This window comes from Leptonychotes weddellii, chromosome 7 (genome assembly GCF_054177405.1).
Source record: "Leptonychotes weddellii isolate Sample4059 chromosome 7, ASM5417740v2, whole genome shotgun sequence".
NCBI classification, from domain to species: domain Eukaryota; kingdom Metazoa; phylum Chordata; class Mammalia; order Carnivora; family Phocidae; genus Leptonychotes; species Leptonychotes weddellii.
In genome coordinates, this window is record NC_138375.1 from 103,813,289 (window position 1) to 103,840,329 (window position 27,041).

The window sequence follows — 27,041 nt, forward strand, 5'->3', positions numbered from 1 at the left end:
CTTTGCTTTCTCCTATAGCTAGGCCTAAATAAGGTATACATAAAAAATACTTATAACTTAGAAAATGCTAAGGATTCAGTAACCTAGTTATTACCATTCTTATTCTAAGTGTACCATAACTTAACCAGTCCTTGAATGACAGACATTTAGATACTTTTCAGTCTTCTGCCACAATGTTACAACAAATCTCCATGTACAAATATTCATTTTGTGCATGCATGTTACCTGAATTTACCATGCACATGTTTTTGTTTTTAAAAGAGAAAATATGTGTTATTTTTTACTTGACTTAAAAGCCTAAAAGCAACATAGTACACTGGCCTAAGCAATATATATCCACTTTTTCCAAAAAAAAATCTGTTAAGCTTGACATTAGATTTTTTTAAATTTTTTATTGTTATGTTAATCACCATACATTACATCATTAGTTTTAGTGTTCCATGATTCATTGTTTGTGCATAACACCCAGTGCTCCATGCAGAACGTGCCCTCTTTAATACCCATCACCAGGCTAACCCATCCTCCCACCCCCCTCCCCTCTAGAACCGTCAGTTTGTTTTTCAGAGTCCATCGTCTCTCATGGTTCGTCTCCCCCTCCAATTTCCCCCCCTTCATTCTTCCCCTCCTGCTATCTTCTTCTTCCTTTTTTTCTTAACATATATTGCATTATTTGTTTCAGAGGTACAGATCTGACATTAGATTTTTAATAACTTTAGTTTTTTCTTCTCATTTTAAAATAAACTGACTCAGGGGCACCTGGGTGGCTCAGTTGGTTGAACATCTGACTCTTGATCTCAGCTCAGGTCTTGATCTCAAGGTCCTGAGTTCAAGCCCCACTCTGGGCTCCATGCCCAGCATGGAGCCTACTTAAAAAAATAAAATGAACTAATTCACAGAAAATAAAATGTTAATAACAATTTCTACGTAGAAAGCTCTAAAAAAAAAAACTGCAAAAACAACACTAAGATCATATCAGATAAAGTGATAAATAACAATGTTTAATTAACAAGGAAAATTTATTAAGCATTCCAAAAGTAGTTTAACCTCTTAATAAATGAAAAAAATGAAGATACCTGTGGTGGTTATACACAAAATTCTTCCACATTCCTTCCTTTCTTCAAATATAGATCCTAACTCTCTTTCCCCTTAAGTGTGTGCAAGGCTGGCTTCATACATGTGCAACCTGTGCAGTCACACAGGGTCCCAAGGTAAGAAGAGCCCTTAGCTTGGTTTAATGCTCTCTATATGCTGTCTTAAAATTCATTAATAATTTTTGAACAAAGGACCCTGCGTTTTCATTTTGCACTGGTTCCAGCAAATGACATAGCTAGTCCTGAGTATGGGGTAGATTTAGTAACTTGCTGAGTAATGAACACAATATGGCAGAAGTGACTGAGACTGTTTTAAAAGAGCCACTATAGCTTCCTCCTTGCCCCTTCTCAGTCATCACTCTAAGCAAGCCAGATGTCACTTCCTAAGGACAACCAAGGATCCTTACAGGAGCAGTACAGTCAAGCCTTCAGATGACTACAATTGGTAGCTGGTATCTTGTCTGCAGTCTTATAACAGACCTCAAGCCAGAAGCACTCAGCTAAACTGTTCCCCAATTCCTTATCCCCAGTAAATATTAGGTAATATTTATCATTTTGAGCAACTATGTTTTAGGTAATTTGTTAGGCAGCAATCAATACCAAATGTTGGCAGAATGTATAGTGAAACTGGCATTCTCATATACTGCTGATAGAAATATATATTGGTGAAAGCTATAAAGTCATACCCTTTAAGATTAAACTTGTAAAATCCTACTCTAAGGAAATAGTTAAAACATAAAAATAGAAAAACTTTATTTAGCAAGCTGTTCATTATAATTTTATTTATAGTAGCCCCAAACTAGAAACAACCTAAATGCCCCAAAATAGAGACATAAAATATGTACCCCTAAACAATCTTAAAATGATTAAAATTTGGGGTGATTATGATATAAGCATTTTCTATATTATGAAGTTACATGTGAACAGATTATTACTAGGAACACCCTAAGTGCATTAAACATGCATTCAAAACTACCAGTAAAAATACCATCAACATGTTCACTATTTTATCTTTCTACTTCTATTATCATCTGATTTTTAATATGCATGTTTTTTTAAAAATAAACATGCTTCTTTTAAAGATAAAAATAAACAGGGATTCCATAAAGAAGATTATGAAAAAGTACACTTCAATCAAGTAACACTAATTACATGACTGCACTGAGTTCTTCCCAAAATAAGTGAGAAAAATCTCTATAAAGAAAAGCTTGTTTTGAGTGGCATTCCAGATGTACATACCCAAAAGAAAACTTTCTGGCTTCCAGATAGATCTGATTGATTAATTCTCGAGTTGGTGCTACAATAATACACTCTGGTTCCTGCAGCTCTTTAAAACGACTGGCTGTTATTCCATCACGCATCATATGTGCCAAAATTGGCAAGAGAAAAGCTGCCTAGAAGTTGAATTACATAATTTACAAATTTATAATACATCATCCTTCTCCCTGTAGAAATAAACCTATTCCTTATTCCCTTACAGCTTCTAGATTCTTCTTCCACCTTGCTGGTAAATTTAAGATGAGAGAGGAAAACAATTTTTATTTCAGTGAGTTTTTAACACTTCAACTTTTGATAGATATATTTCAGTTATTTAAAAAGCATACCCACAAATTCTAAATACTTAACATAAACTTATTTATAGAGGGTAATGTACACATAACCTGATATAAATCACTGCATTTAGCAATTACTCTAAATGAATTCCTTTTGGAGTAGAGCTACAAATATCACAGAATGCATGACAAAAGTGGTACACAAACAGCAAAAATTGGGAAATCATTCATTTGGATTACTCGCCCTTAGTGGAGTTAATGTGGCAAGAGTGCTAGAGTTTTCTCATTAAGCAAATTAGACAGTAAAATCTACCTCCAAAATCATGTGTAAGTCATTCATCAGCTGCTGTATTATACAACTCATTTATTATCCTTTCAATTCTACTACAGAGGCTGATTAAAGCTAAAATAGCATGAACCACAATTCTTTGATTCAGAAAGGATAGGCTTTAAGACTCATCTCAGGGAACCCTCTTTAACAGACAGACCCCAGAGGTAAGTCCTAAGACCAACCTGATCTCATCAGAGTTCTTTTAGATAACATAACCTGAAGTTACTTCATATTAAAGACCAGGTACAATGAATATTGCGATTTCTCATTCTTTTGACTCCAAAATTTTATCAGCTTTATTATGCAACTTATTTTCTCTCTTTCTCTGCATTTTATAACCTCTGGTGCTTTGACCCTCCATCATCCTGTTTTATTTATTTGAGGGGGGGAGGGGCAAAGACAGAGGGAGAGAAAGAAACCCAAGCAGGCTCCATGATCAGCATGGAGCTTGATGAGGGTCTCGATCTCACAACCGTGAGATCATGACCTGAACCAAAATCAAGAGTCAGACACTTAACTGACTGAGCTACCCAGGGCACCCCTTTTGTTTTAGACACTATCATCTTCCAGGAGGAGTTGAACAGTCTTAAAATGGACTAAACATCTATGAACTGCAATGCTACTCTAGAAATAGTTCAAAATTCTTTCTTTAGAAGTATACAAAACCCCCTTGGGGCACCTGGGTGGCTCAGATGATTGAGTGTCTGCCTTTGGCTCAGGTCATGATCCTAGGGTCCTGGGATTGAGCCCCCCGCTTCTCCCTCTCCCTCTGCTGTTCCCCCTGCTTGTGCTCTCTCGCTCTATCAAATAAATAAATAAAATCTTTAAAAAAAAAAAAGTATGCAAACCCCAATAAAACCAGATTTCAGAAGCAAAAAAAATTAGTATTTTTTTTATGTTATGTTAATCACCATACATTATACATCATTAGTTTTTGATGTAGTGTTCCATGATTCATTGTTTACGTATAACACCCAGTGCTCCATTCAGTACATGCCCTCTTTAATACCCATTTTAACAGTTCACTGAAATCGTCAACCTTCCATCCAACAAAAAAGACTCAAACTACTTGAGAAGAACCAAAGTTCAAAAACTATTAATAATTTGATTATGGGGCAGAATACATGTGAAAAAAAGGACTTACAGTCTTTCCAGACCCTGTCTGAGCACAAGCCATCAAATCTCGTCCTGCTAGTATAATAGGAATACTGTATTTTTGCACAGGAGTAAGCTTAGTATAACCAGCTTTAGCAATGTTGTTATTCAGTGTCTGACAGAGATTAGCTTCCTCAAAAGTCTAAAGAAAGGGGGGGAAGGGTATGATTAAATTCCATATTATCATATGCAGATTATTCCATAAACATATTTCATTTGGGTTAGTCTCAAGTTTTTGTTAATTCCACTTTATATACTAAGGTTACTTTATCAATATGCCCCCACTCAAAAGTACTATCTACAGCCTGTATATTATTACTTGACAGAATTAAAGAGTACCCTTATAGACACTAGTTCTAAAGACATTTTTTCCTGGCCCCTTAAAACCTGTAAAATATAAATATCCTGATCAGTAACAATGGCCCATTAACAACAGGGGACTGTAGGAACCTCCCACTCCTCAGAATATCATTCTCCTAAGACAGACTTTCTCACATACTTAGGAAGCAGGAATCTTCAATCCCTAGGAAAAATATCCTTTTTAATAAGTTTAAATGAAGTTCTCATCCCAGTTTGGGAATGTGGGGATGAAATTTAATACTCTTTCAACATAGCCATTAATTCTACAAGTAGTATATGGTAGATGTGGTTCTTAATTTCTAACCTAAATCATTATCTGCTAAAAATAAAATTTCCATATTCGGTAATAACAACCTACAGAAATGAACCATATACGTGACAAAGTTTGCTTTATAGTCAATTCAGAAATGATTATCACACTGACCAGAATTGCTGGTGGCGCATCATGCCCAGATACTTCTACAAGAATAGTATCATATTTGTCAAAGTTGATGCCTGTCTGATAGTGTGCGAAGATGGAGTCCTCGTCCTCGGGTGGAGGTGGCGGGATGTAGGTCACCTTCGGTCCTTAGGATTCAAACAAAAGACAGAGCTTACATGACAAGGACCAGAAGAAAAGTGAGAGAGAAAAAAACTGAAAATCAAATTGTAAATACTGAAGAACTTCCCACTGTTTACCATTAAAATTCACTTCAAATTTAAAAAAAGGTTAACTCTGCTCTTATTTTTCATTTTTATTAAAATACAACAGACGTTCATATGGCTCATACAAAAATTAATATACCTTGAGTGTCACCACTTTCTCCTCCTTCAGCTTCTGACTTCCAATAATCTTAAAGGGAATCAAACCCAAAAAAGAGATAAATATTTTTTTAATTGAGGGATGTAAGAACTTTCACTATAAAAATCAAAAATACCTTATTCTAAAGTAAAACTTACTTTTTCCAGAGCCTGTTACTACTTCTTCATTTAAACCTTTGTAACCACCTAATTAAAGAAATTCATACTGATAATTAGTCAAGATACAAGGCTGTGCACATCTTTATTTTCATTGCTTGTCTTCAAAGAGAACAAATTCTAAAAATGGACAGACATCTTTAAAGTTCTTCATATGAATAAGACAAGATTAATAGAATCCTTAACAATTTTAAGTTTAATATTCAAAATGCTGATTTTATGTGGATGATACTGTTTTATGTTATCAGTTTTTGTTTAAGCTGCTCAGTCCCTTTCCTAGTTGCTATATTCCTCAGCAAAGGAATGTATTTTCTAAAATGAACTAAAAGTCCATCTGTATTGGGGGATACCACTACCATTCCCAGGTTGTAGGATTCAGCAGGACTCAGAATATAGTCATACTCACAGCCAGGATTTATTACAGTGAAAGGACAGGGAGCATGGGCAAAGGGAAAAAGGTGCATGGGGCAAAGTCCAGAGATAACCAGACACCAGCTTCCAAGAGTCCTCTCCCACTGGCGTCACACAGGATACACTTAATTTCCCTAGCAACAAGTTGTGACAACATGTTGGAAATGCTGCCTACCAGAGAAGCTCATTAGAGCCACTTTCTGCCTGGCACATACCAATATTCCAGACTCCTGAAAGAAAAGCTGGTATTAAAACTACATTGTTGTAAAAACACTCCAGGCACAGTAAGCCATTCGTAAACTAGTTAGGGTGGTGAGAACCCTCCCCAAATCCAATTTCCCAGATACCAGGAAAAAAACCAACCTTGTAAGCAGGACATTCAAAGAATAGCAGTCAGGGCTGTCATGTTAACTCTTTTCCATACACTACCTTCATGGTTTTAAATAACTAGTCCTCTATTGCACCACTTTCCGGTATTATCACAAAAAAGAATAAGGACTGCATTAGATTTGAAAATCTAACTAGATACATTTTCACATGTAAGCTCTCTTTCTTGTCTGAACGTCCACAGGTTTTGAAATCCTTTACCCAACAAGATTTGAACATTTGTAGATATGGTTTAACTAACCATTAATAACCTCTTTCTATAATGAAGAATCTAAGAATCAAGGTGGGGAAACAGAGGCAGTTCAAGGGAGTCGTCTCTTTGAATGCTCTCAGACTACTAATAATCACTGAGGATTTTTCAGAGACATCAAGTAAGTTTTATTATTTTCCTAGTCTGGAAAGCATTTTAATTTTTATATTATAACATTAAATTTTTATAACTCAAAAAAATTTTCATAGTACAAAATCATATATACTGAGCTTTCTTTATGCCTTAAACCAAATCAAATAACTATCTCATAAGGAAAAAACATATTGTTTTAATATAAGAACATGTACATACAGACATATTTCAATCTTCAACATCTGCACAGCATCCCACTTTAGGGTGATATGATTTTTTAAACCATTATTTATTGATATATTTTGTTGCTTTTCAGTTTTTATTTATTATAAATGAAGCTTTAGTGAACCCCTGTGCATACATTGAGCAAATACATCTATGGTATATAATTCCTATAATAGAACTGTTATGCTGAGGAATATTAAATAACTCTCCAAAACAGGCTGAGCATATGTCTACTCCTCAAAATGTATAAAAGCAGTAACAGTTACCTTTAACGTCAAAAATGAAATTAGGATTACTATAATGTTAATTAACCATATATAGGAAAACCAAGTTAGAACTCACCTCGTCCACTTCCACTGCCACTTCTGCTTTGGTAAGTGTCACCATTACCTGTAATGCATTTTTTTTTTTTGCAGATTATTTAGAGAAAACACAGCTCACCTTTTTTTTTTTTTTTTTTTTTTTTAAACACAGCTCTCCTCCTTGAACACATAAACCATATAGCTATTTCTATTCAAATATTGAGTGCTAAGGATTCCTGGTCCTTTCATCCATCCATCTCTTAATTCTACATTTAATTTAAATCTTTTCCTCATTTGAACATTTTGTTTAAAGATTCCCCCCCTTTTTAAAGAAAGTTTTAGATTTACAGAATAACTGAAGCAAAGGAACAGAGATTTCCCATACACCGGTAGCCTCCTGCCCCCACATTTGAACAGCCTCCCCCATTATCAATATCCCCCACCAATGCAGTACATTTGTTACAACTGATGAACCTAAGCTAACATGGCATAATCAAAGTTTACATGAGGGCTCACTCTTGGTGTACATTCTATGGGTTTGGACAAATACAAAATGACATGTATCCACCATTAATGTATCACACAAAGTATTTTCACTGTCCTAAAAAAAATGTTCCATGCTATTCATCCCTCCCCACAACGACTGTCAACCACTGATCTTTTTACCCTTCTCCAGAGTTGTTTCTTTTCCAGAACATCATACAGTTGGAAATTATACAGTATGTAGCCCATTCAGATTGGCTTCTTTCATTTAGTAATATGCATTTAGGGTTCCTCCTTATCTTTTCATAGTTCGATAGCTCATTTCCTTTTGGTGTTCAATAATATTCTATTGTCTGAATGTACCAGTTTATCCATATTTGCACATTTTTATCAACAAATGTGGTAGGTTTTTTCTTTTTCTCCTCAAATCCCCTAACTCAGAGTTCTCTTTGAAACCACTACAAACTTCACTTTCCTTCCTCCAATTAAAGGTATACTTTACACCTCAAATTAACTGGTAGATAAGAGAGAAGAAATAATTCACAGTGCACAAATTTTCTAAGGAAGGCAAAGCTGCCCACGTATTTTTGCCTGCAGATCTAAAAAGCAGAGAAACTCATGAGCTAACCCAGTATACTTAAATGTATCTATTCAGTTACTAATTGTAGAGTTAAAAGCATATATGAATTGTTAACATTCAATAAGAAATTCTATTTCTGGGGTGTCTGGGTGGCTCAGTTGGTTAAGCATCTGCCTTCCTCTCAGGTCATGATCCCAGGGTCCTGGGACCCAACCCCACAATGGGCTCTCTGCTCAGCAGGGAATCTGCTTCTCCCTCTGCCTCTCACCCCAGCTCATGCTTACACTATCTCTCTCCCTCTCTGAAATAAATAAATCTTTAAAAAAAAAAAAAGGAAAAAAGAAAGAAAGAAAAATTCTATTTCTCACCTGCACCACTTAATGCTGGTCTTCTAGAACCAAAAAGGCCACCAGTGCGCTGTGTCCCCTCATCTTGTTCATATTCACTATCTATATTTATACATAATAAAATGAGATTATGTTACTTATAAGAAGTTTTAAAATCATACAGTATAGAGAAGAAAATCAAGTCATAGTGTCAGAAGTTAAATATGTGAGGCAAAATAGTTTAAATTTTAAAGGAATCACAATGAGCAATTTTTCGAAGTACCATACAAAGGATTTCTCCATAAATCATTTCCTTTAATTACAAATTACTTCCTCAAAGTTTTTATTTTATTAAAATTATTTTATAAAAGCAGTTACGGCCAATGCTGTTAAAATATCATATAAGCAAAAGTTAAATAACCTCCAAAAAGTAAACTGTTACTACCCCAGAAACTTCACATTGCATCATCTCATTACTTATTCTCCAGAATAGCACCCCCTTGCTCCCACTGTTGCCAGATCAAACCTTCCAAGTCCTGAACACTTTTTTAAAAGTGACAATTCACTAATCTCCTACATATTTATTAAATCATTATTACAGATTTAATTTTAACTTCTAAAACCACTAATCTATCCTCTTCCATTAAGAGACAAATGCAATCCATCAGTGACTTCTGAAGTCAATACCCCTAGCTCCAAGAAATGATGGCTGGAGTAATTTAAGGTAGAAAGCTACATTAGTGAAAGAAGGTATATTGGGGGGGGGGAGAACTTTAGAGAAGGCCACCTCTTTCTAAGGTTGGCTGTCATTATCAAGGCTCTAAAACACTTAGAAGTAGTAAATAAGATTAAAGAGCTGAGTCACACAAACTTCTAGAAAGATTCATGTATTCCAACTAACAAGTATGCAATTAGGTATGTGTCTAAAAAAATAATGTTATATACAATGTAGGTGATTATGTACCAGTCACTCTGCTAAGCTGTTCTCATATAATCCTCTCAACAACCTTATGTATGAAAAGGAAATGACGAAAAATAAAACTTAACAGATAAAGCACACTATTTGCAAGTCACTACTAACTTGGACTTCCTAGACCAAATCCTCCACGGCAACCTCGGAAACTACCTCTTCCACCTCTTCTGGATGACCCTGAAGCTTCTGAATGATTTCCATCTTGATAGCCTATAATATTAAAACACACACACAAGAACAATACAAAACAACAAAAAAAAAATCTTGGAGAAATGGTGGCCAAATTTAATTTAAGCCTTGTATAATTTAATGACTTTACATATTTTAAGGCATTAACAGTTACTAAAAAAGAAATGCCATATTTGAACTATAAATGTTCAACTTTACTAACATAAACAGACATAGCTACAATTAAAAAAGAACAAACACTGCTTGCTTTGAGAATCAAAACTAAAAATGACTAGGGCTGGCTTAGTTGGTAGAATACATGACTCTTGGTTTCAGGGTCTTGAGTTTAAGACCATGTTGGCGGTAGAGTTTACTTAAGAAAAAAAAAACTAAAACTAAAAATTACTAAAAGAAAAAGTTTCACTTGTAAAACAATGAAAGTTGCCACGACTGCATCATTAGCAAGATCTCTAAAATGCAGAGAAGGATTAGATAAATCTAGGCTTGTATTTGTTCCTTATAGAAAATAGTAAAACATCTTACTCAAAGCACAGACATAAAAGCATATATAAAGTCTGATTTCCTGCTATAAATAACATATTAATTCAACTGAATACCAAAAATCAGTATTAACAGTTCAAGTAAAATTTGATCCCACCTAGAGCAGAACGAGATCAAATCAAAACCAAAATGTCAACTGGGCAGAAATAAAGAGAGTGAGATTTAGTTTATGAACTTGCCACTATTTACACCCAAAGAAACTGACCAATAAAGGTAAAAATTCTCTATATATTTCTTGATATTGAATTATATGTCTTTTCAAAACCTATTTATAAAATAGGGCAGAGTTAATTCAAGGTAGATTCAGAGTTATACATCTACTACCTAAAACTTACAGATCCTCAATCTGGCAATAATCTACCAATAATTACATTTACATTTTAATTCTAAATTATTTATTTGTGCCTCTTTATCTTTGAATAAGCCTTGTTGGGGTTTATCTCTTTTCAAGAAACAGTTTCTTTCTGATCTGCTTCTTTTTAAGGTATGTTACTTTGGTGTATGCACATGAATAACTAAAATATATAAAACATATATACAAGTTTAAAATGTAATAAATGAAAACCTATGGACCCACACTACCCAGCTTAAAACTAAGAATGTTCCCAATACCTCTGAAACCCGTGGATAGTCTTTTGCCCTGTAAAATTCCCCCCCGCTTTCTCAACCAATATCCTGAATTGTTTTTCATTTCCTTGCTCTTATTTTAATTTTTACCAACTATGTACATAACTTTTTGCAATGTATTGTTTAGTTTTGTGTTTGAGCTTTATGTAACAGAATCATATAGAATATATTCTTTACCTTGCTTCTTTAATCCATCTTTGTTTCTATTGATGTGTGAAAATGTACTTCATTTTTACTGCTGAATAACATTCCACTGTATCTGTTTCATTCATGTCTATTATCTTTCTAACTTCCTTCTACTGAGTTTTTAATTAAGTTGAACACTGAGCTCACTAATTTCTTTTCTACTACATACATTTAAGATTGTAAACTTTCCTCAAAAAGTTAGCTGCTTTAGCTGTATCCCTTAAGTTTCCATGTTTTAATGTCCATTCAGGTCTAAATACCTTATTATTGCCAGATGAATTTTAATTCATAAATTGATAAATTCAGTTTCCAAATCACAATGGTTAGGCTTTTCATTACGGATTTCTACTTTCATGAAACTTTAACAAGAGGGACACAGTTTGTGATAAATTCTACAGTATATTTGGGACTTCATTTTGGCCTTAATAGATGGTAAAATTGTGTGTATTTTCTATATGCTGCAGAAGAATGTGTAATTTATAATATGGGGTTTACTATTCCAAAGAGAAATATTACATCAAGCTTAATAACTGGTATTCAAAACTTCTATAGTCTCCATAGTCTTAATCATTTCTGGTCTGCTCATTCTTTTCTTTTTTTTAAGATTTTATTTATTTATTTATTTATTAGAAAGCAAGAGAGAGAGAAACAGCATGAGAGGGGAGAGGGTCAGAGGGAGAAGCGGGCTCCCCACTGAGCCGGGAGCCTGATGCGGGACTCGATCTCAGGACTCCAGGATCATGACCTGAGCTGCTTAACCAACTGAGCTACTCAGGTGCCCCATCTGGTCTGCTCATTCTATCAATTTTCTAAGAGGAAATTAGTGGGGGGGGGGGCACCTGAATGACTCAGTGGTTCAGCTCAGGTCATGATCTCAGGTTCCTGCAATCAAGCCCCATGTGGGGCTCCCTGCTCAGCAGGAAGCCTGCTTCTCTCTCTCCCTCTGCCCCACCTCCTGCTCATGCTCTCCCTTTCTCTTCCTAATAAATAAAATCTTGAAAAAAAAAATCCCATGATTAGTGGTTTAAAATTTGCAAATTTTTCCATATAATTATGTCTACTTTTGCTTTATATACTTAAGAATATCTTGTTAGATTTCAAACCATGTTCCGAACTGTAATATCTTCCCAGTGAACATGACTTTTATCATTAAGTAATTATTTCTTTATTCCTAATATATCTGCTTTAAAGTCTATTTTGTCTCCTATATTTCTATTGGGGTTAATATTAAACTGACATTTTTTCTCTATTTTCAACTCTGCATTGACATACATTTACTGTTAATATATATTATGATTACTAATGTATCAATTTCCTACTTCAATCATCCTATTTTGTGTTTTCCCTTCCCCGATTTTTCAGTGTTTTTTTGTTTTCCTTTCTGTCCTTCTATTGATTTCCCAAACGCTATATTTTATGCTTTTACTGATATCCTTCAATTTCAGCATGAATATTTAAGAAATATTTATTTTCAACCTTGTCTCCTTCCTCAAAGTCCTGGCCTTCTATCCTATTGGATTTCCTCCACTAGTAAGTTATACATTATATTTCACCATACCAATTTTACCATTTTTAAGAAATTCTGAAATTAGTTTCAATCTGTTCTCTTTCCTACTGAGCTGACAAAGAACTTAAGTCTTTTCATTTGCTAGTATTTTAGTTCTTTCTTATTTCTAAAACCCCTAAATTAATGACATTATTACTATCCTCTAAAGCCAATACTTATTTAGGTTTACCAGTATGTTTACCAATTTTAAAATGTGTATTTATTTAGTTATGCTCATCATTGCTTCCTACTTCTTGTTGCATTCAGTTTCCTTCTTGTTAATATACATGATTCAGTAGTTCTTTCCTCAGTGGCCTGACAGTACTCAACACCATCTTTATCTAAATGGTGTTATTTCTCTCTGACACCTAAATTATCTGGATATAGCAGTTTCGATTCAGAACTATTCTCCCTCAGGATTCTACATTCTACTCTATTATGTTCTCTACTTTTATTGGAAAAAAAAAAAGTTCTGCTGCCAATCTTTTGTTCTTTTATATGTGGGTCTTTTTCTGTTAGCTCTAAATATTTTTATCTTTGTAATTTTGCAATGTCAATACACATAAAAGAGTGTGAATTTTTAAAAATTTGCTCATGATTCTTGTTCCTTCTTAACTCTGGAAAAGTTTCTCAACTATTCTCTGAATAGTTTTCTTTTCCCTCTCTCTCCTCCTCCCATTTTCTCTGTTCTCTTCTCAGGAGATATTTAGACATATGTTGGAATAACAGAGCTTCTTATTCTGTCTTCTGTAACTGTTAAATGCTTTCATGTTTTCCATTCCCAAATTTAGAGAATTTCCTCAGATCTATCTTTGGATTCACTTATTCTACTCATCTTTGTTTAATCTGTTTAATCTATTCACTACTGCTTTCTGTAAATTCAATTTGGTTCCTTTTCCAAACTAGCTTCTCTACTGAGCAAATGACTACATAATGACTCAGTACCTCTAGTATCTATAGCTTAATAATTCCATACACAGGAGAAACACAAACATTTAAATGAACATGCTCTTTTTTTCCATAGCTGATGCCAGTTTCTAGTTATGTAAGAAGTCTTATAACTAGAGGTGAAAAGAACATGAAGTTATACAGAATTAAAAGTCTGAATGACTTTCTTGTTAGAAAGTAGGGACAGAAACTCTACGTATCCTACATGGTGTTAAAAATAATTTGTTTTTAAATAAATAGGTTAAATGGTAAGTAAAACACTATAAAAGTTAAAATGAATGAACTAGATCCAAAAAAAAGGTCACAAAAAAGTGAGGGGTGCCTGGCTGGCTGAGTTGGTAGAGCATGCCACTCTTGACCTCAGAGTTTTAAGTCTGAGACCCTCAATGGGTGTAGAGATTACTTAAAAGTAAAATCTTTTATTAAAAAATCACAAAAAGATAGGTCTAATAAACTTTTATAAAAGTATGAATAGGAAGTATACACTACACACCAATGTTAAAAAAAGTTACCTCTGGGAAAAAAGAGATATAAAATACAAAGGGAAGATGGGTCTTCTAATAATTATGTAATTTTTTTTCTATATTTGAAGTATAAATGACAAAATGTTCCTGTTAAATCCAGATAGTGGTATACAAGTGTTTGTAATAGAATATTCTCTGCTTTTCTGAGTTTTTGAAATATTTCAAAATTTACCACTTTAAATGTCACTTTTCATAAAATAACATTAATATATTTTTAAAGGTGACATTAGTCCTTCCATGAATTCTGCATTTCATAAGGGACAGGTGACAATCTCTTGCAGCCTTTTAAAGATGTTTGGTAACAATCTTCAGAAAGGAGTAAGTTTATAAATCATTTAAACTTTGTGTATAAGAAATATGAACATCTTTTCTTCATTTAAAAAAGTACTTACCATAAATTTAGCAAGGTCACTCAACCTTCAATATACAAAATTCAATTGTATTTCTATATACTAGCAAACAAAATGAAAATTTTTAAATGATATGGATCACTGACATCAGCAAAAATGGCAAAGTAAGAAACTCCGAATTCTGCTACTCCAAAAAATAAAATGCACAAAAACTGTCAGAATTAACTTTCTAAAATGAAAATTAATCAAACTTGCAGTAACCCAGAGAATATTTTTTAAGCTGATTCTCAGTAAGAACAGTGAACTCTGTGGCATATTTCAACTTACTTCAGTCCCGTCTCCTGGCAATTCCACTTCTAGGCATACAGTTATAAGGTGCAAAGACAAGGACTCAAACAGATAAATACATATGAATGTTCATAGAAGCATTATTCACAATAGCCAAAGTAAGTAAAAACCCAAAGTTCATCAATAGATGAATGGGTAAAATGTGGTATTATACACACAATGGATAATTATTCAGCCATAAAAAGAAATGTACTTTGTTCAGATACATGCTACATGAACAAACACTGAAAACATTATGCTAAGTGAATTAAGCCAGACACAAAAGGGCAAATGTTGTATGATTCCACTTGTATGAAATATCTAGAATAGAGGTAAATTCAAAAAGAATATAGAATAGAGTTTACCAGAAACTCAGGGGAAGAAGATAAGGGGATGTACTATATAATGGATATAGATTTCTGCTTAGGTTTCTGCTTTCAGTTTTGGAAACGGATAGTGGTGACAACTGCGTAACACTGTAAATATACTTAATGCCACTTACAGTTAAATATAATTAAAATGGCAGATTTTATGTCATAGTTATTTTACCACAAAAAAAGAGCAGAAAATTTCTCAAATTAGATGAAAAATATAAATTCACACATCCAAGAAGCTTAACCAACTCCCAGTGGGATAAATTTAAAGAGATTTACACCTCCACCCTATCAATATAAAACAAGAACAAATGGTGCTAGGACAACTAGATATTCACATGCAAAAGAATAAAGTTGGACCCCTCCCTCACACCATATATAAAAATGAAATTAAAATGGATCAAAGAGCAAAACAATAAAATTATTAGAAGGAAACAGGTGAATATCTGCATGACCTTTTAATAGGCAAAGGTTTTCGGGCGCCTGGGTGGCTCAGTTGGTTAAGCAACTGCCTTCGGCTCAGGTCATGATCCTGGAGTCCCTAGATTGAGTCCCGCATCGGGTTCCCTGCTCGGCGGGGAGCCTGCTTCTGCCTCTGACCCTCCCCCCTCTCATGTGCTCTCTCTCTCTCATTCTCTCTGTCTCAAATAAATAAATAAAATCTTTAAAAAAAAAAATAGGCAAAGGTTTTCTAGATATGACACCAAATGCACAACCAACAAATGAAAAAATAGATAAACCAGACAGCATCTAAATTTAAAACTTCTGTGCTTCAGAGGACACCAAGAAAATAAAAAGGTAACACAAGGAAAGGAGAATATATCTGCAAATTGTCTTTCCAATAGCACATGTACCAAGACACAAAGAATTCTTTAAACAATAAAAAGACAACACAGTTTTTTAAATAAGCCAATGATCTAGAAAGACCTTTCTCCAAAAAAGATATACAAATAGCCAATACACACGGGAAAAGCTGTTCAACATAATAGTCATCAGGAAACCCAAATCAAAATGACAATGAGATACCATTTTACACCCACAAGGATCACAACCACCAAGAAGACACACAATAACAAAGACTGGTAAGGATGCAGAGAAACTGGGATATTCCTGCATTGTTGGAAGAAGCTAAATTGGGGCAGCTGCTGTGGAAAACAACTTGGCAGTTTTACTCCTAGGTATATGCACCAGAAAAATTAAAACATATGTTCACATAAAACTTGTACACAAAGGTTGATAGCAGTATTAATCATAATAGCCCAAAAGTAGAAACAACCCAATAATCAATCAACTGATGAATAAACAGAATATGGTATAGCTACACAGTGAAATATTACTTAGCCATTACAAGTAATTAAGTACCATCACATGCTACAACATGGACAAACTATGAGATCATCCTAAGTGAAAGAACATACAAAAGATCACATATTACATAATTCCATTTATATGAAATGTCCAGAATCAGCAAATCCATAGCTACAGAAAGTCGATTAATGGTTGCCAAAGGATGGAGATAAGAGAGAAATGGGACTAACTGCTAATAGGCACATGATTTTGGGTGGGGGAGAAAGAAAATGTTCAGGAATTAAATAGTGATGATGGGCATACAATATAGTGAGTATATTTAAAACTATTGAAGTATACACTCTAAAATGGTGAAACTGTTATATGGAGTATTAGATAAATAAAAAGCATATGCAACACAAAATATCAAATACTAATGTAAAGAAAGACGTGTAATGACTCTCTAGTGAAAAGTGCAACACATAGCTAGGAAAAACTAAAGACCTACTTAAAAAGGGATATTCACGGATTGAAAGGCTCAATATTGTAAAAATGGTCAATCTCCTCAAATTCAATGCAATCCCCAAAATATCCCATTAGGTTTTTTCCAGGAAATTGATAAACTGCTTCTAAAAATCACATGCAAATGCAAAGAACTAAGAATAACCCAAGTAATACTGAAGAACAATAAACTTGGAAGACTTACACTACCAGATATTAGGATCTATTATGAAATTGTAGTAATTAGGCTATATAGCAAAGGTGCAAAGATATAGAAACTGACCAAAGGAAAGGAACCACGCCCAGGAACAGTTCCACATATATACTGTCACCTGATTTAGGATAAAGAAGTCCTTGTAGTATAGAGTGGAAAGTCTTTTAGTAAGTGATAAGGAATCAACTGGATACTCTTATGGGGAAAAAAATGTACCATGATCCCTATCTTACATCATATACAAAAATAAAGCCCAGATGAATTACAATCTGAATGTACAAAAAGATAAAATTTTATTTTTTTCTTTTTCTTTTTCGTTTTTTATTTTATTATGTTATGTTAATCACCATACATTACATCATTAGTGTCTAGGTAGTGTGTTCCGTGATTCATTGTTTGTGTATAACACCCAGTGCTCCATGCAGTACGTGCCCTCTTTAATACCCATCACCAGGCTAACCCATCCCCACACCCCCCTCCCCTCTAGAACCCTCAGTTTTTTTCTCAGAATCCATAGTCTCTCATGGTTCATCTCCCCCTCCGATTTCCCCCCCTTCATTTTCCCTTCCAAAAGATAAAATTAAAAAAAAAAAAATAGGAGAGACTATCTTCATGACTTAAGAGGAAGCAAAGAGACTCCCAATATAAATGTTATCCAGGAGTTACTTTTACTATTCTTGCAAATTTTCTGTAAGTTTTAAATTATTTGCCAATGAAAAGTTAACAACAGACACCCAACAGAAAAGATGGCAAAAGAATGGAATCAGCACTATACAAAAGATGATGTACAAATGGCCAGTAAACTTATGAAGCACTGGACATTTCATTAGTCCATCAAGGAAAGGCAAATTAAAACCACAATAAGATATACTACCACATACTTGGCAGAATGGTTAAACTTTAAAGAAAAAGAAAATACCAAATATTGGTGAGGATGTGGGAGTATACCTTAGTGTATCTATCTTAAAAAGATTTCACAACAGCTATTAAAGCAAAAAATATACAAAATCCATGAGGCATCAATTTTACTTCTGAATATATATCAATGGCACCAAAAGAAATGTACTAGAATGTCCACAGCAGCTGCTTCAAAACAGCTTAAAGCTGGAAGACATCCAAACAGCATCATTAGCATAAGAGTAGAACCAGAGAGCCTATATAGCAATGGTAATGATCTACAACTGCAACCAACACTATAAATGCATCTCACAAATACATTAAGCAGAAGATGGACACAAAAGAGTTGTATGTTGTATGATTCCACCATTTATATCAAGTACAAAAACAGAAAATTAACCTATGCTGCTAAAAGTCAGAATAGAAGTTAACCATGGAATGGGAGGGTTGCCAGTGAAAGAAAATGAGCATAAAAGGGACTTCTAGAGGCGCCAGTAATTTCTACTTCTTGATCTGGATGCTTGTGAACACAATAAACCCCGGTGTGTTCAGTTAGTGAAATATCACTGAGCTATACAGGTACAACGCATGCACATGTCTGGTGCTATATCAAGTCATATTTCAATATAAACTTAAATATGCTTATATTTATACACATCTGTTATTTACTGAGTGACTGCCATGTGCAAATTTCCTACCTTCAAATGTATACAGCTAAAGAGAACAGCAATCAGGGATATGCAAAAATGACTGTTTCCCTGCTAGTCACCCTGTATTAGTCAATAAGCCACGATCAAGCACATAGAGCTGCAACTGGCTTTTGACTGCCTCACTTAAACATGACTTAGATTAATTTAAAGAAAACACTGAGGAAGATAGATATTCACTGTTCTTCAGAAAACAACCAAACATTTAAAACTAAAAGCAATGTTTTAAGAACATTAAGTGCTAAAAATTGCTTGTTAAAGAGGGAAAAAAGGCAATTTTAAAAGATGAGTCTGGCTTTTTCTTATAGCTAAATTTCCTCCACATCATTACATGCCCCCCTGCAATTATCATTAAAAAAACCTCAATTTATGAGACAAATAGCCAAACCTCCTTCACCACCAAATTCCTCCCCACCTCACTTCCCTAAGAATGCTATAGTGAAGTCCCCACAAGTCCTATCGGCACTAAGAAGGGCCTGGTATTTAATGGGCTAACTATCTAATGGGCAAAGGAAAATGATGTTCCCAAGTTACTGTAAAAACATTGATGTATCTTGATTATCATATAGTTCCTAAGAATAAACTTTTATCATAAGCAGATTCGCACAACTTTAACAATTTTATAAGTTCACTATGTTTTTTGTGGGTTTTACTGTTGTTATTTTAACATGTCTACCCACAGGTTATCAAGAATTAAATATGGTGGGGCGCCTAGATGGCTCAGTCATTAAGTGTCTGCCTTCGGCTCAGGTCATGGTCCCAGGGTCCTGGAATCGAGCCCCACATGGGGCTCCCTGCTCAGCGGGAGCCTGCTTCTCCCTCTCCCACTCCCCTGCTTGTGCTCTCTCTCTCGCTGTGTCTCTCTCTGTGAAATAAATAAAATCTTAAAAAAAAAAAAAGAATTCAATACTGTAATGTTTATACCATCTCATCTCAACTTTATTAGAGGCAGGATTAGCAGAGTATGGTAGAGCACTGCCAGACCTAAACAAAAAATAATCTACAATTTCTTCACTCTCCCATATATCCAAATATTCTATTCAGAGACAAAGACATCCCAGTTCATAGATATTGTGACTGACCAGAACTCACAGTCCCTATTCTGTACTTCATAACACATTCTGGAGATCTTTGGGGGGAAAAAAAAATCCAGTGACATTAGAAAGTGTAAGTACAAATCGTTCCAAAATGTGGTCCTTACCGCCTCTCTTGGAAAACCCTCTGTTCCGTGTCTGATTATCTTCACAGTCATTATTAGATTCTTGAATAAAAATTTAACATGTGAATAGCATCTAAATAATTAACTTTAAAGTTGTAATATCTAAAGAATAGCACTATCACAGGATAAGTTAGTGAGAAAAATAAGTATTTTTAAGTTAAAATACGAACATTTTAATTCTTGAAATAATTTCAGCAACAGAAATATAAAGACATTATTCAGTCAATTCCCTATAAATCATTTAACATACCTAAATGTTAAGTGTATAACTGAGAATTCACTATTTCCCAAGTGCTACGCACAAGCCGAAGAAGAAGAATTTCATCAATACTGGTATGACTAAAAATGGTTTCAGAAATACCTAAACTATTAAAATAGTCAAGTGGTTCTTAAATGTAGGCCATCGGCCACTAGAAATACATGACTATTCTTTTTATAATAATGTCAATATTTCTGTAATTTGCCTTTCTTACTATATCTCAGACATTAGTGGATTTTTTTAAACATATGCAAATTTTTCCCCAATCATCCTAATGAAACAATTGGGGGATATCTTGGCTTTTCTGTTTTTAAGACAATACCAAGTAACATTACCAGTTTCTCAACAATGGAATGAGGATCACTACACTGAAGGCTGCCTAAGAATTAGCTGGAAGGTTTTTTAAAAATAAATTCCTAGAAAAAAATTAAATAGATAGATCCCTAGAATCCAGCCCCAGAGATGTTTATTTTTTTAAAAGTATAGAGTGAGAGCAACAAATGAGTAATTTTTAAAAATTTAAAAATGTTACTAATATGACTTGAATAACTTTAAGCTTTCTAGAAGATTCCAACAAAGCCACATCTGGGAAATACAGAAATGATTTCAAGGGACCTTTGTACATGTCATTAAATATTTAAAATCTGAGAACTTTAAAAGTCATAGTAATGACATCAAGTGGCTAGACCGCTTAGAAGCTATGAGTTAAGTTCCTGTGCAAAAGTACTAATCTACTTAACAACTAATATTGTTTTATAAGAAATAACCCAGAGCTCTTATTGCAGGCTCCTACTTGAAATGAAGTCAACAACTACTAAATATTCCTAAAGAGTCATCTGATATCAAGACAATTATTTGGGAAACAGGATTTAATACTACAAGGGAGCTTAGCAGGAAGGAAAGAATTTTGAAAAGGTTGCTGGCCCTGGAATAATGAGGACAACTAACATTTATTGCCTTATGTAAGAAAAACCTATAAATTAATTTGAGACCTGACAAGGACAAAGAGGTCTCACATTTAACTTTGTCCAGTTATTCCCCTAAAACAAACCTATATTTTGACCACACTAGGAATTAAAATAGGCTAATGACATTGGGAGAAGTTGGGTGATGAGTACAATTACATTAGGAAAGGGGTGAAGGAAACTCTCTGTACTATTTTTCTAACTTGTAATGAGTCTTATACTATTTTGAAATATAGTTATTGAAAAAAAATCTGTAGAGTTAGGAAATAAAGCCAAGCACCAACAAAAAAGAGATACTATCCCAAGATTAGCTACAACCACATTACATTACATAAAAATTAATTACAGAAAGTATATAAAATATATATAACATGTATAAAGTATAAATATTTAAAAATATAAACATAAATAACAATATGATACATTAATTATATTAAATATATATTTAGTACATAAATATATTAGGTATCTAATGTAAGTATATATTCATATAAATATGTTATATAATAATAATTAATAGTAATAACACATTTAGAATTCAGTATGGTCTAGCACTGTTCTAAATGAGTAACATGTACTAACTTTTTAAATCTTCACAAAAACCTTGTGAAGTGGGTATTATCCTCTTTTATAAATAAAAAAAATGAAATACAGAAGTTAAATATGTTTTTTCAAGATAATACAACTTAGAGGAGACTCTGGGTCTCAAACCTAGGGTGTCCAAATCCAAAATCAACAGTCCTTATCACTAACTATACCAGATGGAGGAAACTAGACTGCAGGGACAATAACCACCACAAAAGATGCTATTTGTGTGCAGAATAAAAGCTTCTATCATGATATCAAAATCGGTTTCCGGGCTTGCCAATAACAATTTTAAGAATGAAAGAATTCAATCCATATATATAAAGAGAAATATACATATAGAAAATAGACCAAGGGAAGAAAGCAAACCATTTTGGAGGAAAGTTCTCTCAGGTGCCATGAGAAACTAGAATTTGTGCTCAAAAGTGCTCTGGTCTACCACTGGTAGGAGTCAACTGGGGAAGGTCTTGGCTAAGTGAAAACGATCTTGAATATTCACTGATTTTTAAAAAGGGAGATTAGGTAAAATAGAAATGGAAAAGAAAAAAAATGGTCATTTTTTTCTTCTGTTAAATATTTGTTCTATGTTATGTACATTTTCATTTGAATAAAATGAAAAAAGCACAGAAAATCAGGGAGAATGAGACTAACAATAACTTAGGGAAAACAGTTTTAGTAGATATATTAAAACCCCATCTAATTCCAAAGGGTTTTTTTTTTAAGATTTTATTTATTTATTTGAGAGAGAGAGAGAGAGAGAGAGAGAGCACATGAGAGGGGGGAGGGTCAGAGGGAGAAGCAGACCCCCGCAGAGCAGGGAGCCCGACATGGGACTCGATCCCGGGACTCCAGGATCATGACCCGAGCCGAAGGCAATCGCCCAACCAACTGAGCCACCCAGGCACCCTAATTCCAAAGGGTTTTAAGGTGATCAGTCTAAGCTTGGTTTTGATTTTGAGAATCACTATTAAGAGTATAATGAAATTAAGACTCAAATATTTAATGAAGATAGATGGCATTTACTGTTTACCATGAATGTGTCTGGTATTGAATTTCATATTTTCATACACATTTTCATTAAGTCTGCCTAACAACCTATAATAGAGATGTCCTCCATTCTGCAGAATAGCAAACTGTGGCTCTGAGAAATTAGGCAACTAGCTCTAAGTCATTCAACTAGGGGGTCACAGAGCAGGGACAGGAAACAAAGTCTGCAACTCCAAAGTTATATTATGTTATTAAGATTCCACAGATAAGGGCGCGTGGGTGGCTTTGTCAGTTAAGCATCCAACTCTTGATTTCAGCCTAGGTGATGATCTCAGGGTTCTGAGATGTAGCCCCAAGTGGGCTCAGCACTCGTCATGGAGCCTGCTTAAGATTCTCTCTCTTTCCCTCTGCCCCTACCCTCTCCTCTCTAAAAAGAAAAAAGATTCCACAGATAAATGATGACCAAACAAAAAGGCATCAGTCACCAGGGATGCTTTTTAATACAGGTTCCAAGGCCTCACCTAAATCTACTTAATCAGGTTCTCCTAGGAAAGCACTATTAATTACTGTAATCTATATTCTGGTAACATTACTCTATTCACATCATCCTCTGGTATTCCTCCAAACCAGTTTGTCAGTACCTTTGACAGAAATGTCTTGATTTCAGTAGTCATCCACATTCTCAAGAATCTTTTTCCACTGTCAAGAATTATGTTAGTCTGAATAGGGACCTGCATGTCCCAAACTGCACGTATATATGGACATGGAGTTTTGATTCTTGACATGTTCTTTCCATTATCTACTTTTTCTTAAGGTAGCAAACCATTCAAAAGTTGCACCTCATAGATTAAGGCAGGCTGAGAAAGGTCAAACTAGGATGCCTGAATTCTTGGTTAAGGCTCTGGCAACAGCTGCTTTATAAAACTGAGTTTAAATAAATTAGAACTGAAAAAGACTATGACACTTAATCTTAGTTTCTCTTTAGCATGTACACTGAACATTAAATTTTAAAAGCCACTAGAGAAAACACTGAACTTACCTCTCCAGAAACCAGAGCTATCACCTTCTTCAAACTTGTTATTTGAAAAACCTATACAAAATAGAAAATTAAACATGCAAATTTCTGAAAACAATTACCTGTACCTCTGTGGTAAACCAAAAACCAAAAACCAAAGGGACTACCAGTTATGGTGCCCCCTTAAAATAAAATAAACCACATAGAGCTATATATATGTGTGTGTGTATATATATATATAAATATATACACACACACATACATATACATACACTGAATGAAAACTCAGGTTGCATTATGACTTCTGCCTTGTGTCAATTAACTAAGGTAAAAGGTCCAGCCAGTGTTCTATTACCTCAAATGTCATATATATGTAGATGGTCAGAACAGCAGCATATATCAACATAAACACTATATACTTTCTATTCAAAATATCGAAGTTTTTAAAATCTTATAATCTCTTCATCTGCCAGAGAACAATACAACTAAATTATAATTCAATATTCAATAATTTTTCCCATTTCAGTAATAAGGAAATTCTTCCAACATTTTTTGTTTACAAAAATTTTTTTACATCTTTCATTTAGTTCTGCTTGTAAATTTCTCATATAATAAAAACCTGTATCTAGAGTTATGTGTCTCTGGAGCATATAGATACATCTCTAATTTTAAAAGCATTCATCAGTAGTATTTCACAAAATTTTTAAATATTGAATCTTAATAAAATGATCTTTAGTGCAAAGATAGTCAGGGAGTAATATCCACTAAAATTAAAGGTCAGGCAGGGCTGTGTTGGGAGACTCAGGGTGGCTCTACGAGGCCTGCCTGCCCGCTGGGACTCCTGTCATCCTACCTGGGATTTTATTAAATGGCCTGTTTTGGATGGGTTCTGGGGGATGCTGAAAAGATGGCGGAGGAGTAGGGGACCCTATTCCAACCGGTCCCGGGAATTGAGCTGGGTATCTACCAGACCACTCTGAACAGCCACGAAATCAGCCTGAGATGTAAGCAGACAGATCTGGATCTCTACAAAAAGAGTATCGCAGGCGGTTGGTTTGGAGGTATGAAGCGGGGAGCCGTGATTCCGCGGGCAGATATCAGAGGATAAACAGCAGGGTGAGGGAGCCACTGGGATCCTACACCGCCGGTGAGCAACAACCTTGTGCGCCGGGGACAGGGCACAGACTCGCAGACTGGTAGCAACAGGGAAAGGACTTTAGGGCAGCTCCCCGGATGGAAACCCTGAGCTGCTGGGCCGTGCGTGTGAACTGGGGGCGGCTGGTCGTTTTAGAAGCACAAAGGGCAGAGACGTGCCCCGACCTGGAGGCGAGGACTGGGAGCGCTGCTGAGGGGCGCACAACCCAGGACGCTGCAGTTTATAGCAGCACAGACACAAATGGAGATGGTGTGCGTGGCCTGGAGTGCTCACTGAAGAACAGACTGCGATCTCTCTGCTCTGAGGCAGAGGGTTGGAAACAGTCTCTTCTGCTCTCTCAGAAGAGAGCAGAAAGCCACCAGAGAACAAAAGCCCCAAAAAACCAATTTTCACTGAGCCCATCCCCCCCACAGGGGGCAGGGCAACTCTGCCCAAACAGGGCTGTCTGAGTAATAGTCGGCAGGCCCCTCCCCCAGAAGACAGGCTGGGAGAACAAGAGACCAGCAACCCTAAGGTCCCTAGAAAACAGGTGCATCTTGCTTGGGTTGTGGTCATTAATTTGGACTCTATACATTCCCTCAAGCACCCACCAAAAGAATGACTAGGAGGAAGAACCCCTCAAATAGGAAAGACTCAGAGACTATGACTTATGCCACACAGATTTACAAATGGATTCAGATATAACCAAGCTGTCGGAGATGGAATGCAGGCTAGCAACTGTGAAGACAACAGCTAGAATGGAGAAATCGATTAATGGCAACACAGAGTCTCTAAGGGCAGAAATGAAAGCTGAATTGGCAGAACTTAAAAATGCTATCAATGAGATTCAATCTGATCTAGATAATCTAACACCTAGGATAAGCAAGGCAGAAGAACGAATTGGTGGTTTAGGAGACCAATTAATAGACAAGAAGGAAAAAGAGGAGGCCAGGGAAAAACAACTCAAAATCCATGAAAATAGAATCAGAGAAATAAGTGACACAATGAAACGTTCCAATGTCAGAATTACTGGGATCCTGAGGGGGTCGAGAGAGAAGAGGACTAGAAGATGTATTTGAGCAAATCGTAGCTGAGAACTTCCCTAATCTGGGGAATGAAACAAACACTCGTGTCCTAGAGGCAGAGAGGACCCCTCCCAAGACCAGGGAAAACAGGCCAACACCCCGGCATGTAATAGTAAAACTTGCAAATCTTAGAACCAAGGAAACCATCTTAAGGGCACTTAGGAGGAAGAGATTCCTTACGTACAGAGGGAGGAACATCAGAATAACGTCAGACCTATCCACAGAGACCTGGCAAGCCAGAAAGGCCTGGCAAGACATATTCAGGGTACTAAACGAGAAGAACATGCAGCCAAGAATACTTTATCCAGCAAGGCTGTCATTTAAAATGGATGGAGAGATGCAGAGCTTCCAAGACTGGCAGAAACTGAAAGAATATGTGACCACTAAGCCGGCCCTGCAAGAAATATTAAGGGGGGTTCTATAAAAGGAGAAAGACCCCAAGAATGATACAGAACAGAAATTTACAGAGACAATCTATACAAACAAGGACTTCACAGGCAACATGATGACAATAAATTCATATCTTTCAATAATCACTCTCAACGGCCTAAATGCTCCCATAAAATGGCACAGGGTTGAAGATGGGATAAAAAGACAGGACCCATCCATATGCTGTCTACAAGAGACTCATTTTGAACCTAAAGATACATCCAGACTCAAAGTGAAGGGATGGAGAGCCATCTTCCATGCCAGCGGACCTCAAAAGAAAGCTGGGGTAGTAGCAATTCTTATATCAGACAAATTAGATTTTAAGCTAAAGACTGTAGTTAGAGACACAGAAGGACACTATATCATTCTTAAAGGGTCTATCCAACAAGAAGATCTACAATTGTAAATATCTACACCCCCAACATGGGAGCAGCCATCTACATAAGCCAACTGTTAACCAAAATAAAGAGTTGCATTGATAACAATACATTAATTGTAGGAGACCTCAATACTCCACTCTCAGCAATGGACAGATCATCTAAGCAGAAAATCAACAAAGAAACAAGAGCTTTGAATGACACACTGGACCAGATGGGCCTCATAGCTATTCCACCCTAAAACAACAGAATACTCATTCTTCTCAAGTGCACATGGAACTTTCTCCAGAA

At 35.3% G+C, this 27,041-nt stretch overlaps 1 protein-coding gene across 1 annotated transcript in view; it reads right to left on the minus strand.

Moving 5' to 3' along the window:
* DDX4 (DEAD-box helicase 4) overlaps positions 1–27,041 on the minus strand; it is a 57,958-nt gene that overhangs the window by 15,347 nt on the left and 15,570 nt on the right. Inside the window, exons 4-13 of the mRNA XM_081826874.1 lie at positions 23,749–23,799; positions 19,896–19,955; positions 9,586–9,687; positions 8,547–8,627; positions 7,156–7,203; positions 5,430–5,477; positions 5,275–5,322; positions 4,915–5,057; positions 4,120–4,272; positions 2,331–2,485 (exon numbers count right to left, since the gene is read on the minus strand). Of these exons, the coding sequence (XP_081683000.1) occupies positions 2,331–2,485; positions 4,120–4,272; positions 4,915–5,057; positions 5,275–5,322; positions 5,430–5,477; positions 7,156–7,203; positions 8,547–8,627; positions 9,586–9,687; positions 19,896–19,955; positions 23,749–23,799 (889 nt within the window). The remainder of the gene's footprint in view (positions 1–2,330; positions 2,486–4,119; positions 4,273–4,914; positions 5,058–5,274; positions 5,323–5,429; positions 5,478–7,155; positions 7,204–8,546; positions 8,628–9,585; positions 9,688–19,895; positions 19,956–23,748; positions 23,800–27,041) is intronic.